This window comes from Podarcis muralis, chromosome 9 (assembly GCF_964188315.1).
Source record: "Podarcis muralis chromosome 9, rPodMur119.hap1.1, whole genome shotgun sequence".
NCBI classification, from domain to species: domain Eukaryota; kingdom Metazoa; phylum Chordata; class Lepidosauria; order Squamata; family Lacertidae; genus Podarcis; species Podarcis muralis.
In genome coordinates, this window is record NC_135663.1 from 53,572,149 (window position 1) to 53,588,395 (window position 16,247).

Consider the following 16,247-nt stretch of genomic DNA (forward strand, 5'->3'; position numbering starts at 1 on the left):
GAAACTGACTTCTGCGATAAGCCTGGCTGCAGGAGGAATCCTACCTGAGAACAAACGCTGCATGAATGATTTGCAGCTTGATCCACTGGTCAGGGCTGTATATGCGTAGCCTTGGCTAGAGATGTTGAATAGCATCTTTCAGCTGTTTAGGAGGGGGAGAGAGAGGGGCGGGGAGGGAGAGAAAGAGTAGGGGGCTGGCTGTGCATTCATAAACACACATACAGGCTTACATGGGACAGTGCCTTATACCAAGCAGACCATTGGTTCATCTATCTCAATACTGACTGCACTGACAGTTTTGACTGTGTTATGCCTGATTTTGTAAGAAAACTAGAAAAGGGAAATCTAGGATAGCAATTTTACCATTTAAAAAAACCCCAGTATAATTATCTGTATTTATTATCCAACTCAAATCATGAGATACAGCAAGGAAAAAACATGTTGAACTGTATATTATAATATTTAAATATTATTTCCATCTTCTGGCTTTATTACCTGCCACAAAAAGAATATTGTAGTTAATGTAAAACACAGATATACCCTAACCCCTAAGTTGTTTTTTTAAAAAATATTCACCAGTAATGCAAAAATTCTGTCCATACAAACATCAGCTCCAAACATTCCAGTTATACATTAATACTAGCTTCTTTTTATTTATTTTAAAAAGAGGTTTAACATATATCCTTAAAATGTTTGGCAGCAACCTTTGCAATGTACAAAACATCTGTATTACACTGATTAACACTGAACTAGAAAGTGCATTTATTCACCACAACCAGAGCAGCCTAGCTTGTCAGAAAAGTGATGGTCACACCTCGAGAGAAATGCTGTGCAATATAGCAAAGCAAGTAAAGGATTTCATTCACAAAAGGATCATAGCCTAACCCCATGGGAGTCAATAGGACAGTTGTCTTTTGATGTAAATGGGCTTTAATGGAAAGAGCCCCATTGATTCCAGCTACTGATGAGACAAGCTAGCATTGTTCCAGTCCCAACATAAGGAATAGTTTCTATATTCTGTATTCTGAGGCAAGATCTACATGCTGTGGGCTGCTGTACACATGCCTGTTAATCACTTGATCAAATGATGCCTCACAGATGTGAATGTGCTAGCACAGATCAAAAGCCAGCGACACAACTTTCACATCATTGCCTAAAGTGCAATGCTTCTCAGATGATGTCCAGCTAGGTGAATGAAGTATGATAAGCCTTGGGCTCACACACTCCTCCCGCTTTGCTTCTTTTGTGGCCATAATATTAGTTTTAAACAAACCACAGTCCCCCATTATGTAGAAACTTGGGGAACTGTGATTTGTTTAAACTCCAACAAGTTCCAAAAACAAAATGAAAGCTAGGAGGAAACTGTGCTTTCTAATCCTGGTTTATTTCCTAACTGTAGTTTAAACAAACCATAGTTTCTGCATAATGGGAATCTGTGTTTTGTTTTAAAACAGGAGTAGACGCGTCCACAATCTCCTCCTTGGAACAACAAAAGACGAGGGTTTCCCATTACATCTGAAACAGGTCTGAGTCGATCGACATATCAAGCTGTCAGAAAGAAACCGCTGAGGAATCAAGTGACGCATGTGTGTGTGCAGTGACAAAGACGACAGGCACAATTCGAGGTCTTCTTGATATAAACCCAACACCTCCATCCTTTGCTTCAGCAAGTAGCCTAGTCAGGAACTTGCAGACGAACGTATTTGTTCACAGTAACTCAATAGCATCAGTTATTCCATTTAAATAGCCCTCAAGCATTCTGCATATAGGGACCTTTGATGTATTTATATTGTGTTCTTGCACTGAACACAAAAGGTGTACATTTTGCCTTCCTGAAATACTGAGCTCTAGATAATTAATATCACTGGTATTATTGGGTCAATGGTTTTTTTGATGTTTAGCAGAACATAAATAGGTACATAGATATTGAATCATGGAGAAATGAAAAGGAACAGAGTTAATCACTCAAATTGATATATATATATTTAAGGATTTAACAAATCCATGAGGCCTAGGTGAATCGAAGGACATTAGCTATAATTAACTCTTTTTCAGAATATATTACTGAGTGTCAGATATTGGGGACAAGCAAGCAAGAGCTATTGCCTTTGTAAGCTAAAAGGTAAAGGTAAAGGTACCCCTGCCCGTACGGGCCAGTCTTGACAGACTCTGGGGTTGTGCGCCCATCTCACTCAAGAGGCCGGGGGCCAGTGCTGTCTGGAGACACTTCCGGGTCACGTGGCCAGCGTGACATCGCTGCTCTGGCGAGCCAGAGCCGCACACGGAAACGCCATTTACCTTCCCGCTAGTAAGCGGTCCCTATTTATCTACTTGCACCCGGGAGTGCTTTCGAACTGCTAGGTTGGCAGGCGCTGGGACCGAACAACGGGAGCGCACCCCGCTGCAGGGATTCGAACCGCCGACCTTTCGATCGGCAAGCCCTAGGCGCTGGGGCTTTTACCCACAGCGCCACCTGCGTCCCCTTACCTTTGTAAGCTAGTCAGGGACATTTGGTTGGTTACTGTTTGAAACTGATTGACCTTCGGTCTAATCAGGAATGATTCTTCTTATGCTATATTCAGGACTATGTATATTTTTATACATTTGACGTCACTGTGCAAGGGTGGGATCTGGCATCTTGTTGAGAAGTCAGAATTCTTCAAATTGTTTTTAAATATATATATTTCTAATCTTTGTTACCACTGACATGTTTGGAAAAGATGTGGGGAATGCCTGCTATAAAATTTAATTTGTCAAAATTGGGTCTGAGCAGGACTTCAAGTGGTCAGGAATACACACAGGCTTTATTAATCTATGTATAGGTGTCTGTTTATGTACACAGAGTACCCACAGCCCTGTTGAATAAATGGAATATTCATGCAAGCAAGACTCTCCCTCTACTCTGTTAGATCACCGCAAAGATAAAACAATTTATGGCACTTTAAAGAATATCCAATTATGCTCATGTAAGGTGCTACAAAGTAGTTCTAAATGCACTGTTTCCTGTCCCAAATGCACAGTACACGGTGTTCTCACTAATACTGTAAGATCACCACAATGTAACAAAGGTACACAACACATGCGCACAAGAAAGATTTTCATTCCCAGATGGAAAACCAAGATGCAAGTTCCAACAGTGTTGAATTATGGCAAAATAAGCACCACAGCAGTAAAACTGTAATTAGATCTCTATTCAGAAAGTACTAAAAGGGGCTCTTTCCTAATAAATACATGCATATTTTTAAAAAATAGAAAAAATGATGTACATCTCTTCTGGAATTTTCTCACTTGAAGTCATACTCAGATCTGCACAAATCCAGGGTATATGTCAGCATGAAGTAGCTTTTGCACAATTCATTTATTGTATTCCTATTCGTTTCTTATATTGCAAACGTGAATATCTCGCAGGGTATTCATTTGCCTTTTATTTTGATCGAAGACCATGCACTGCACCTTACAAGTGTCAAGACAATCCAACTCTGCAATTTTAGATCCATTAATTCAGCAAAGTAGAAATTATTCCCATTCCTCTTCTGATATTTGCATTTAAACATGACTTATGCAATAATATTTTTAAACAGCTATTGAATAGCTAGAGTGCATTTATCATAACTAACAGGGAACACCTCAAAACATTCATATAGTCTTAAAACACAAATTCATGCTACTAAATTGCTCATGGCTGTTGATGCTGTTAATTCCTGCAGGGCCAAATGCTCTTCAAGATTACACAACAAGCAAAATGCCTGCGAATATGATGAGCAAAAGAGCCAGAGATATTTGAATATTGCAGGTTCTACTGGTGGCATGCAGAGACACGTATTTCCTCAAATGGGAGTCTCACTCAGCACAACTTTGGCAACCCAGTATTTGGGCCAGAGAGCATGTTTGGCCACCACTGTATATCCTCGAGATGGGAGCAAAATCTGCCCTTTCTCTTGGATCAGCAGCTCTGTATTTTACCCAACAGCTTTGCCAATTTGGGCCAGTTTTCTTTGTACTTAATGGGAGTAGCTGAAATTGGACCAGGTCCTATTTACTTTAGGTTTCCGGCGTTTGTAACACTAGAGCGTGACAAACAGATGGAACCTAAAAACTGATTTTTATTACATATGGCTACAAATGTAGTACATCTTTGTGCAATGCCACATAATTTGGCTCTCAGTGCAATCGGCGCCATCTGTCCAAGTCCAGAGCTCTGCGTAATATGACGGCTATTCACTTAAATCCAGGGATTCTGATCTGCGTGTAGGATCTCTTATGTGCCCATGATGCATCCCCAAACACCAGGAAGAATGAGAAACTCCTCTTTGCACGGAGCTCTGCACCAAAATCCTATGGAGCTTTTGATCATGGTCACTATTGCTTAATTGGATTGTACAACCAATACTTGCTTGCATGCATGATACTCATATAGACATGTGCAAACTCAGGTAAGCAAGGACATTTTGTCGTATTTCTTTGGGATAAAAGGATACTATCACTCATCACACAGTGAAAGTAACATGGAAGAACAACTTCCCCCCCTTTTCTTTTCAGCGCAAAATCTCCTAAAGCCTTTTACAGTGTGGGAATCCAAAGGAGCAGTTTGGCTGATCTGTGCTGTCACATGATAAACAGGAAGACTGGCGGAATTTGGTTCAAACGGGACTGACCGACGTTGTGTTTTGTGGCTGCCAATTTGATATTGTTTCAGGACCCAAAGCTTGAGGGGAATCGGGAGATAATAGTTTTCTAGTTGAAGAGTACCATGTGACACAATCCACAATCCAACCAGATTGAGGATCCATGAATATGAGTTACATTTCAGTAGGTATCTAAAGCAGCAATTTCCCAAACGTTCCAACTTAAGGGAACACTTTTCACATTGATTGCTCTGCCTAGGAACCCTTGTGCATTTGCCAGAGTTCTTGTAAAAGAGTTGGGTATTCTAGGCTGCACATTTCATTTGGAGTGTTGGCTAGGTTTCCTGGGGCTCACTCCTGTCCTGTGTGAACGGTGAGAGTGCCTCTTAGGACACAGCCCAGTGCTCCCCACAGCTGCCCTTTACAGGTGAAGATTGGTAGCTGCAGGCAAGCTGCCATTAAGGGATGGGTGTCTACCGTTACTATTGCATCTTCTCATTGAGGAACCCCTGACAGGCATCTCAGGAATCCCAAGGTTCCTGAAAACATGGTCTGAAAACCACTAGCCTAAAGGAATGGTTCTTTAGAAACAGAGAACAAATGGTCCTTAGTGGTGGTGCAAACATCTATGCCACATTATACCTCAGTCCAGCAGGATTCAGCAAATGAACACGAGCTGTATAAATTTGTTCTTGCAGTAGTTAATGAGATTCAGACTAAAGAAAAAAGATCTTCCAGTCAAAGATGGAGAGTCTTAGTTCACAATTTCGGCATGAGCTTATCACTGTCATACTGTATTGGATGAGTCTACATGGAAGTCAGTTAACAGTGTTGGTCAGTTTCTCCTCTCGGGGTGGAAAAAGTCAAGTGTCTTCCCAAGTCACTCTCTTGACTGATAAAATAAAATATATCCAGATTCTGAATTTTTAGATATATCAGAAGTCAGACCATAAAATTCTTCAATAGCCTGCGCATCGATTTTCTGCAAAGGTAAAACAATCAAAATGTTAACGGAGAAAAATTAAGGAAATGGATGTAACAATATCAAAACAAATAGGCTTTGCCCAAGGGAAAATTCTGTTAGAAATTTAGACAAGGTGGCAAAATAGTTATCCAGCTCCTTCTAAACTCTCAATTTTTGCAACACTTAGAGATAAGCTTACCTTTAAAATGCACAGAGGCTGGCAAGTTACTGCAATAGCTGCAGACAGCTGAGATCTTTCTCCTGTTTGTGGTTGGAGTGACTTGCAATACAAACTTTTTGTGGGGCATATTTATTTTGCATTGTCCAAGTGATAAAGAACATCAATTAACTTTATTCCATCCAAGTCCCCTCTATCTTCATATATAGAATAGAATAGAATAGATTCTTTATTGTCATTACACAAGTGCAACATTGCACAAGTGCAACGAAATTGGATATATAAACCTTTTGTTCAACTTATTGCTGACTACAATTTCTTTGGTGAGCAAGTGCCTCTAATCCTTTCACCAAGACAATGAGCAGGTAGGCTATGTGATACAACTGGGTATGCAAACATAAACCAGCCAAGTACAGATAGCTAAAGGCCTAGGTAATCCTAGCTGCCTTCAGGTTACAGCTACTTGGTTCAAATATATTTTGCATTTTGTCACAGCAGGGCCCTTCTGTATCAACCGCCATTTTTATTTTTCAAATCTATGATGTGCCCTTTACAGTGGTGCCCCGCAAGACGAATGCCTCGCGAGACGGAAAACCCGCTAGACGAAAGGGTTTTCCGTTTTTGAGTTGCTTCGCAAGACGAATTTCCTTATGGGCTTGCTTCGCAAGACGAAAATGTCTTGCGAGTCTTGCCATTTTTTTTTCGCTTCCCCCCCCTTTTTTCTAAGCCGCTAAGCCGCTAATAGCCGCTAATCCGCTAAACCGCTAATAGCGCTAATCCGCTAAGCCGCTAATGGGGTTGCTTCGCAAGACGAAAAAACCGCTAGACGAAGAGAATCGCGGAACGGATTCTTTTCGTCTTGCGAGGCACCACTGTATTCCTAAGTTTGTGGGAGATTTTATTTATTTATTTATTCAACCCCTCCATATAAAATAATAGGCTTGTGTACAGCAAAATACACAGGTGCAACAAAACATAAAATACCATAAACACAATATAAAATAATCATACAAATGACTGGCTCATCTTGAAAAAGTTTAAACAACTGAGTAGGCCTGTTGGCATGAAAAGGTCTTCAAGAAATATCGGGGGGCAGGGCATGGAAGAATCACTGTTTGCAATGATGTTCCATTTATGAAGCAGGTAACTGGTTATTATTCTACTTGTAATTTCCCCCCCACTTTATCTTGGGCTGATTATGCTATATGCAACTAAAATTAGCTTGTGGGGGTCAGGAGAACCCGCCAGAACAGTGTGTGGAGGGAGGAGTGGGGGAGATGATTTAATCTGGGAAGCAAAAAAGCTTGTGCCGATGGAACAAATGCCAAGGTAAGTACATTGAATTCCTTCCACAGTATATCAGAGAAAAGGGTTCTATCTCAGGGCTGCTGTGCTGGTTTTCTATTGATGGAGAGGTTTTTTTAGTAGGGAGAAAATTAAAAACAGAATCCTCTATCTACACTCAGGATTCCATCCATTCTGCTATCTTGCTCTGCTGCATATGTAGATTAGGTTGCAATGAACACCTGAGGGTAATTAAAAATTAGGATCCTTGCAGAAGTCCCATTGGTTTTTATGTCTGCCAGTATTGGGGGCTTGTTCTTATTGGGAGGGGGAGAACTAACCTTCAAGCTATAAGCTACATCCCAGGAACAAGTATACTGACCTCTACAATGTCATCATCAAACAATAGCCAAAAGCCATGACTTTTCACAATGGTAATATAATGTCCACGATTAGGTCCACTAAAAGAAAAGAAACACCATTAAATTAAAAAAAAGAATAAGGACACAACTGAGTCAACCTTCTAGACATAAAAGTTGCATTCCCTGCAACTATAATTCTCCCCTCCAGGGTATAGTCTATAAAATGTTAAGGCTTGAACAGGCGAATTCAATCTTCTCCCACATCCAATTTATTTTCCATCTCTGTTTCAACTGATACCTTAACATTATGATTTTCAATCAAGGTAGTTCATATGTGCTTGTTATGCCATTTGGGTAATAATAATAATAATTTAATTTACAAGCTTATATACAGCAGAATACCTAGGTAGTACCCCAAATGTGTAGAAACCACATTTTTGGGTGCAGAAACCCTTATTTTTAGGTGGCCCTGTTTTGCTTCCAAACTGACAGGCACTCCTGAATACTAAAGGCAGTGCTTTTTTCTGGGGGTACGCAGAATTGTGTGAATCTAAGTTTGGCCTCATTGAGGGGCAGTATTTCAAAATCAGTAGGAAAATGAGAGTACTGCTAAACATTTTTTTAAGAAAAAAAGCACTGACTAAAGGAAATTTTACTGCTTCTTCTGCACAGGATTTATTTTCTTTAATGAAGCATCAATCTTGACTGTGGTCAGATTGATGCTTCATTAAAGCATCAATCTGACCACAGTCAGACAGCAGAATTTACAACAGCAACTTACACTGCATCAGCACCAAGGGGCAGACGCAGTAGATGAAATTAAAAATTTCCTTTAAACTTAGTTGCATTAAAAGTAGCACTCCTTCAGTTAAAATCTATGTTCCAGAGTTTAACATCAGTACTCATTCATCGACCATCACTGTCACTGCAGCCTGTCTTATCCTCGTTGCCATAAAACAGAATTTCAAGACAGGCCTGGTGATATCCAGATCTTTGTCAGGAAGAAGGTATTTAACATAGTGGCACTCTGAGTGGCTGGGTGCTCCTTAGTAACAGTTGAATTAGCTCTCCTCGGGTATCACGATAAAGCGGGCAATATAGAAGAATGTGCCAAATGGGACACAATCCCATCAGAATTACATGGAGACCATCTATGTTCCACTGGGATGTCATGATACGTGCCCTCTAATAATGCTGAAGGGAGAACATTAAAGCGGTCTCTAGAAAAAGCTCAACGGTCCAGTACACTTAAATCATTTGCTGGATAGGATCTTTGGGGTTAGCGTAAGAGTTTATAACTGAAGTAGAGTACTCGAGAGCCAGTGTGGTGTAGTGGTTAAGAGCAGTAGTCTCGTAATCTGGGGAACCGGGTTCGTGTCTCTGCTCCTCCACATGCAGCTGCTGGGTGACCTTGGGCCAGTCACACTTCTTTGAAGTCTCTCAGCCCCACTCACTTCACAGTTTGTTTGTTGTGGGGAAGGGAAAGGAGAATGTTAGCCGCTTTGAGACTCCTGAAGGGGAGTGAAAGGCGGGGTATCAAATCCAAACTCTTCTTCTAGAATGCTGCTTACCTGCCGCAATGCACTACTACAGCCACCAAGTCATACATGCGATCCAAGTTGATAGCATCCCCGGATGTGTTGAAGAGACGCAGCTCAAGAGGAAATACCACGCGGTAAGAGAGCTTGGTATACCGATGTAGCTGCTCCATATATTTAAATCTCTTCAGGTGCAATGCAAGGATCATTGGCAGCTTTTTGACCCTCATCCTATGAAGTCAAAATAATATCACTGGATAAGAACAGAACCTGTGCAGGTTTTTGTTTTGTTTTTTCCTCCAAAGGGGAAAAAGCAACCAGCAATTATTTGTTATAAAAGCTATTTTTAAAAACAAACAACAACAACAACAACAACAACAACAACAGTCTAATACTTTAAATACACACAAAAGGGAGTCCATGATATCCATAATAAAAATGTAAATTTAATAAGTGCCCATTCTATTTATAAACAGGTCCCTTGATACGGTGTTCCCACATAGGCACACCTCTGTTACTGTTTTTTGCAGAACTGAAAGCAGGGAGAATTCGTTTTATTTCACCTTTAAAATTTATACTAGCCTCCCTGGGACCAGGCCACAAGGTGCTTTGCTTACCTTTTCTGTGCCTCTTGCTTGCTGCAGCAAGTCTCACAGTAGTACTTTTGTTCGCTGCACAATGTTTCTGTGTTGCTGAAGTCTCTGAAAAATCAAGGGAGGGAACAGTGCTCACAGTTTCATACTTCTCATCCCAAATGCCCCCTGAGCTGGTTGCTAAATATTGTACAGTTGCTTGACTGTAACTCAAACACAGTGGTCAGAGAGAATATACTTGCAGGATCGCCTTACTTGGAAACTCTTAAGGGCGCTGAGAGTTGTTAGGAGACCCCCTAATCTTCTCACTGAGCTATGATTCTCAGAGTGGTTTAACTCTCAATCCCTCTTTCCAGGGAACTCTGGGAATTATAGTCTTGTGAGGGGAATAGGGGTCTCCCAACATCTCTGAGAACCTGTAACACACTACAGTTCCCAAAATTCTTTGAGGGAAAGCAGGTCTCTTTAAAGTACTGCGGTGCTGCTTTAAATGTATAGTACAGATGGGCACTCATTCTGCTCTTCAAATTTTATCGAAGCGTGGTTTTCACAGGCATAAGAAATGCTTGTTTTACATTCAACAGATGACAGATTACTTCATTTTGACCTAGCTAAAATAAAACTTCTAATTTCTGGATAAAAGCTAGACATATAAACTATTCTTAGACAGAAATATGCTGGAGGTGTTGGTTTATTCATGGGGCAAATGCTTTTCTAAGGAAAAAAAATAGAGAGAGAGAGGTAAAACTGACAGAACCAGCTGGCCTTTTCAACTCCTCGTGGAAATCAAAATAATTGATACATAATTTATTGTGTTATTTTATGAATTCCTCTTTTAATGCCAGCACTGATGCCCAGAGGAAAAGAACTATGTTTGGGGGCTTAAACACAAAAGAGCTTTTTCTTTCAACGATAACTAAGAGGAAGGAGAGTTTGCTGTAGTATTGAAGGGAAGCAAGACTAATTGAGCTATTGCCTCTGAAATAGCTCCTGTTTACTTATTTCTCTTTCCTGCTCAACACTGTTTATACAATTAAGGTCAAACAATGCCATTTCTGTTCTCAAACATGGCAATTATAATTTCCAAAATACACTTGGGAAACCTGCCAGCTAAAGGTTCATTTCCATTGCACATGCGGGCAGACAGGTTTTGAAGTCACTCTATGTTAAGAGCTCATACTCTTACAAGGGGTTAACTACAGTGAGTCCAAAATCTTAATACAGTGGTACCTCGAGTTACAAACGCCTCAGGTTACAAACTCCGCTAACCTGGAAGAGTTACCTCGAGTTGAGAACTTTGCCCCAGGATGAGAATGGAAATCGTGCGCCGGCAGCACAGCAGCAGCAAGAGGCCCCATTAGCAAAAGCATGCCTCTAGTTAAGAACAGTTTCAGGTTAAGAACACACCTTTAGCTAATGGGGCCTCCTGCTGCTGCCGCGCTGCCGGAGAACGATTTCTGTTCTCATCCTGAAGCAAAGTTCTTAACCCGAGGTACTATTTCTGGGTTAGCGGAGTCTGTAACCTGAAGTGTATGTAACCCGAGGTACCACTGTATTAGCTTTGAGGGTTTTTGACTCTTGTAGATTTTTTATATATTCATGATTGGTAAAAAAAAACCCCACACATTTTGGATTTTTTTAAATGTTTCAAACAAAAAATTTCATTCATACTGTTTTGCAACTTTGGTGTTGGCTTCGCAGGGCCCATTTGGGAAGAAGGACAAGAGGGAAATTTAAGAAGTAAACAAATGCCAGTAGCATTCACAAAGGTTATAAAATGATGTCATGCACTTTCCCGACCAAGCACAAGGGAAGTCCCACATAGAGTGCATTACGGTAGTCCAGTCCTGAAGTACTCTTCTGAAAATGCTTACACTTTGATGAGTTTCCAGGATAAGGAAGACAAACAACTGTGGAAATGGTACTGAGAGTGCTTCTCTACATCCAGATTCCCACAAGAAAATGGGACAACCAAGAACAGAATGTATGACCCACTAAGCCAGGGGTGGAGAGCCTCAGATCCAGAGGCCAAATTCAGGTCTCCATGCATCCCATATGACTCTCCCCAGGCCACAGCCCCCCTTCAGCCACACCCTCCACTACTCCTGGTGGAGCTTCCTGCAGCCAACCAGAAGCCACAATTTGGTTTTCAAATGTTTTGGAAGTTGAACAGACTTCTGGAATGGATTCCGTTTGACTTCCAAGGTACGACTCTATAAACTCTATAAACATTTGGGATAGAACTTGCGTCTCATGATGGGAAGCAGAAGAGAATGTGATCCCTTAGGTAAGAGCTATGTTTTCATGAAGATGGACTCATGCAGTCACCTGCCTAAAGAGCTGAAGCAATAAACCTGAGACAGAATGCATGTGTGTGTGTCTGTGTGTGTGTGTGTGTGTGTGTGTGTGAGAGAGAGAGAGAGAGAGAGAGAGAGAGAGAGAGAGAGAGAGAGAGAGCGTGTACATGCACAGGCAAGCAAAGGGGGATTTCTGACTTCCAAGTATTGCTAAGTCTTGAACCCAACTGAAAACAAGGCTCAAGCAGGTTCTTAACTCGGAAAGATGTGTTAAATTACACTCTTAGTTCAGTATAACTCTGGTAAATCTAAATTCAAAGTTGTATTTAATTCAGTGGGACCTAATGGATGCTTAACGACTTCTTTCAGATTAACTGCTGTGATAAATAAAGTTTTCTAATACTTGGGATAAATGCTCCATATTATTCATCAGTAAGCCCTTTGATTGACAGGTGGTAGATTACTTTCCCAGGAAGTACATGTTATGCATGCATGCACACCATTCTCAAGCAATTTGCTCCAGAGTAAATCTGCTGCCTTCAGTGGAACCTCCCTGGAGTAAGCAATCGAAAGATTGAAAAGCTGTAGTTTCTTCCTGAATATTCAATTGCAGCAGGATTGATTTATATTCCTACCTTCCCAAAAAAGTTCCATTTATAGTTCTTGATTTGATTTATGCCATATCATACCGTAACTCTCATGCTGCTCTTCCTTTCAAATCCCACTAATCTAAAATGATCAGACAGCAAAAACCTGCTCCCACTTTTTTTCAACACACATTTCTGCAGCCGCTCATTTACCTTAAGCAATGAGTAATCGATGTGTTCTGTTCCACATCAACAGAGAGATCGAGGAAATCTTCATCTTTGCTGCTAACCTGCAACAAAAATAGGAGGCAATAATATTTCTGAGCACTGCACAACCAACAGCTTGATCCTAAGACTAGCTGCACCAGCAAAGCAAATGCCTACCATTATGTCAGCACAACATCAAAACCTAGAAGAAGGTGCCAACATTGCAGAAAGAATTAAGCAGTGGGGCAGATGAGTACACCAAAACAAGTTATTAAAAAGTTTAGGTCCAAGTTATGGAGCTGAATGGTCCTGTCTTTAAAAGCAGTTTGGGAAAAGGAGGCATATTAATCTCTCACAGCTCTATGACGGGATGCCTAAGCATGGTTTGTCTTCTGTAACTATGGTTACAAAAATGCCTCCACCATAGTTAAGGACTGGACACAAACCAGGACATGAAACTGTGATTTGAGGGTGTGTGGGTTTTTTGCCAACTAAGGTTTGTTTTAGCATAATTGTTACACCTGTATTGAGTATGGCATTCCCCCTTCCTCTCCAGCCTTCCTGCAGAGCCCAGACAGTGTACTGAACTTCATATTTTGAGAGGCAGTCTATAGCAGGTTCTGCCAACCTGGTGCTCTCCTGCGGTTTCGGACTACAACCTCCATCAACCCTAGGCTGCTCCCAAAGGTTTTTCTATACGATGTTGGCCACAGGTAATGAACTATTGCAAAGATAAGCACCAGCACCTCACATTGAGCAGCAGAAGCCTGCAATATCAGTTGCATATGACCTTACTTCCCTTTGCCTGTCAGGAGAGCAAACATTCTGTAGCAATTGCAGCTTCAGAGTTGTCTTCAAAGTTGCTCTCCGTGGTGCTCCCCAGTAAGGGGCAGTGCAATAATCAGTCCTATAAGTTATAAAACCACAATGAAATCCCCCTTCTCTGAAAAGAGGAGTCTGCATAAACTCCAGCACTGCTGCTACGTGCTTATCCAGGAAAGGGCCAAGAATACCCTCTAACTCTGGACCTGCTGAGGTAGAGAAATTCCTACCGGACCTCTCACAACCAATGCTCCAAAGACCCTTTCCAATACACTGGGGCTTCCTACCAGCCTCACCTCCATATAATTGGCCAAAGCTATGGCTGTTTTAAAATTCTCTCTCTTCAATTTCTCTGAGCTGTGAGTACTGTTATAAGTAGATCAGACCTAAATGTGGATCCCTACTCTCTATTGCTTTGATCCAGTTACAGATTCTCTTCCTCATATTGCGAGGTGCTTTAAGAAATGCTTGTGTTTACATAATGTCACTGGCATCAGCAAAACTATAATCACAGAAGTTTAGTTGAGTTTTTCTTAAGATTAGGAACTGTAGATACAAGCTCAACTGCGGGGAAGAGATTTGTGGGATGAAAGTTCTTCATTCCAGAGTTTGTCCTGCTGAAACTCATTATATGAGTCACTTTGAACATGGGTATAATACAATCCCTTTTGTACGTTTGCTTATACTGCTGCCACTAGACCCATTTTCCCCTGTTTGAAGGGGAGAAATAGACTGCTTCAAACAACAAACATTACTTGTTACACACAGCAGAAATAATACCTTGTAACTACTTTATATTGAAAGAATAAAATAAGGATATTTGCTTATTTCAAGAAACTGGTTATGGCAAAATCTCATAAATACAGTAATTATGTGTTGACACATGGAATCTAGATCCAGGGTTCTCTCTTTCTCACCTAGTACCCTTTAGCACAGCATGCAACTTAATCCAAAAAAGCTAAACTGTGCAAAGAAGCATATATCAATCTTAGTCAAGATTTACCTTGCCCCAAATCTGACAATGACAATTCAGATGACAAGTCATATTTCTGACTGTTTTTCAGGTTGAGGGGTAAGCTAGTCAACCTGGAAAAAATGGCTGCTATCAAGCTCCACCTAAGAGGCCCAGATCCATCCAAATCCCAACTCTCATGTGAACCTCCCTGCCTCCTCAATCACACATTCTGTTTCTCACCCTATTTCTAAGATATGAATAAGAGTGATGACTTCACAGGGATTCCGCAACAGTGAATATAAAAAAAGGCCGCAATGGCCTTTGACTTGCACACTGTTACATAAATGGTCCTAATATGCCCTCATCAGAAAGTTGAAGCACAAAACCGCACGATACGATATTAGCGGTGCAATTATAAGAGATTGTCTTCATCTAATCCACTAATGGCCAAACTGTTTTCCAGGGCACACTAGTGTGTGATGACAGGCCTGCTACTGATCGAGGAAAAAATTAATTAATTCCATCATTAGGGGCTCCGGGGAATCTGAACTACTCACTCAAAGTACCTACTCAACGCCTTACTGCATGAGTCACTGATTCAGCAGGACTTTAGCCTAGTTGGATAATTCTGGCTTGCTATCTGAGGAAGGCACAAACAGGGCAGGACTTGAGGGCAAACGTTCAAGGACCACTCCACAGAATGAGCAGGGCGGCCCAGCAAACACAGCAGTGCCGGCTTACTGTATTTTGAAGTAATGCGCATTACCATCTACAAGATTATCTAAGCCAAGACAATTAAGTCTAAAATTATCTAACCAAACCACTGCCTCTGGGACACAGAAGGGTGCCTTTCATCGTGGAATGCAAGAGGGCAGATGTGGGGTTCCCTCCCATGTACCTTCAGAGCACACCCTGGGCTCTGTCTGTGCCCAAGTCTGGGAGGCACATCTAGCACAGTGGCTGTCACAGAGGTGGGTTCTTTCGAGCTCTGGTAAGTCTTTCCCAGGGCCAAGCTTGTTCTGCTGGAACTCTGCATTTAGAGTGTCCAACCATGGTTCTCTTCACACACCCCAACTTGGATTGGGGCTCCAATGCTGGGGAAATGGGTCTAATCCTTCCCCCACCCTGCAGCACAGCCTTGATCCAGACGGCCCCCGCCAAATTTTCATTAGTGACAGAAGTGAAATCCCAGAGCCTTAACAATATAACAGCAGTTTGTGTGATGAGGTCATCTGGATTGGTGCATTAACGTTAGACCACGGTTTCCCAAACTTGAGTCTCCAGCTGATTTTGGACTACAATTCCCATCATCCCTGACTACTGGTCCTGATAGCTAGGGATGATGGGAGTTGTGGTACAAAAACAGCTGGAGAGCCAAGTTTGGGAAACCCTGATTAGACCCTCTCCTCACCAGAATGCAATCCTGTTCAGTTCTCACCCCCATGGGAAGAAAATTGGGAACTCCAAACACACTAGAGTACCAACCTAAGAACATAGATTGGCCCATGCCAACTGAGGTTTAAGAGTGATGTGTGCCTCCAATTCAGTTTCAGGAAAAAGGGGATAGCAGAAGTTTGGAGAAGGGTAACCTCATTCTTATTTTGCCACAAGTAATTCCTGGAGCTGCTCCAAACTCAAATTAACCTCAGCGGAGGCATGTACACATTTACAATACCTTAAGATGCAATATGTCACATGTGGGGCTCTCTTATGGGGAAGGACCAAAGCTTACATGTAGATCATCTGCTCTGCATGCAGAAGTCCCAGGTTCAAAACCTGACACCCCCAGTGAGAGCTGGGAAAGAATCCTGACTGAAATCCTGCACAACCACTGC

General features: G+C 41.5%; 1 protein-coding gene across 1 annotated transcript in view; it reads right to left on the bottom strand.

Moving 5' to 3' along the window:
* Positions 1 to 381: 381 nt before the first annotated feature.
* The window catches only part of USP46 (ubiquitin specific peptidase 46), a 33,143-nt gene continuing 17,277 nt past the window's right edge, over positions 382 to 16,247 (bottom strand). The window contains exons 5-9 of the mRNA XM_028743225.2: positions 12,642 to 12,718; positions 9,569 to 9,652; positions 8,985 to 9,182; positions 7,434 to 7,512; positions 382 to 5,607 (exon numbers count right to left, since the gene is read on the bottom strand). Of these exons, the coding sequence (XP_028599058.1) occupies positions 5,506 to 5,607; positions 7,434 to 7,512; positions 8,985 to 9,182; positions 9,569 to 9,652; positions 12,642 to 12,718 (540 nt within the window). The 3' untranslated portion in view covers positions 382 to 5,505. The remainder of the gene's footprint in view (positions 5,608 to 7,433; positions 7,513 to 8,984; positions 9,183 to 9,568; positions 9,653 to 12,641; positions 12,719 to 16,247) is intronic.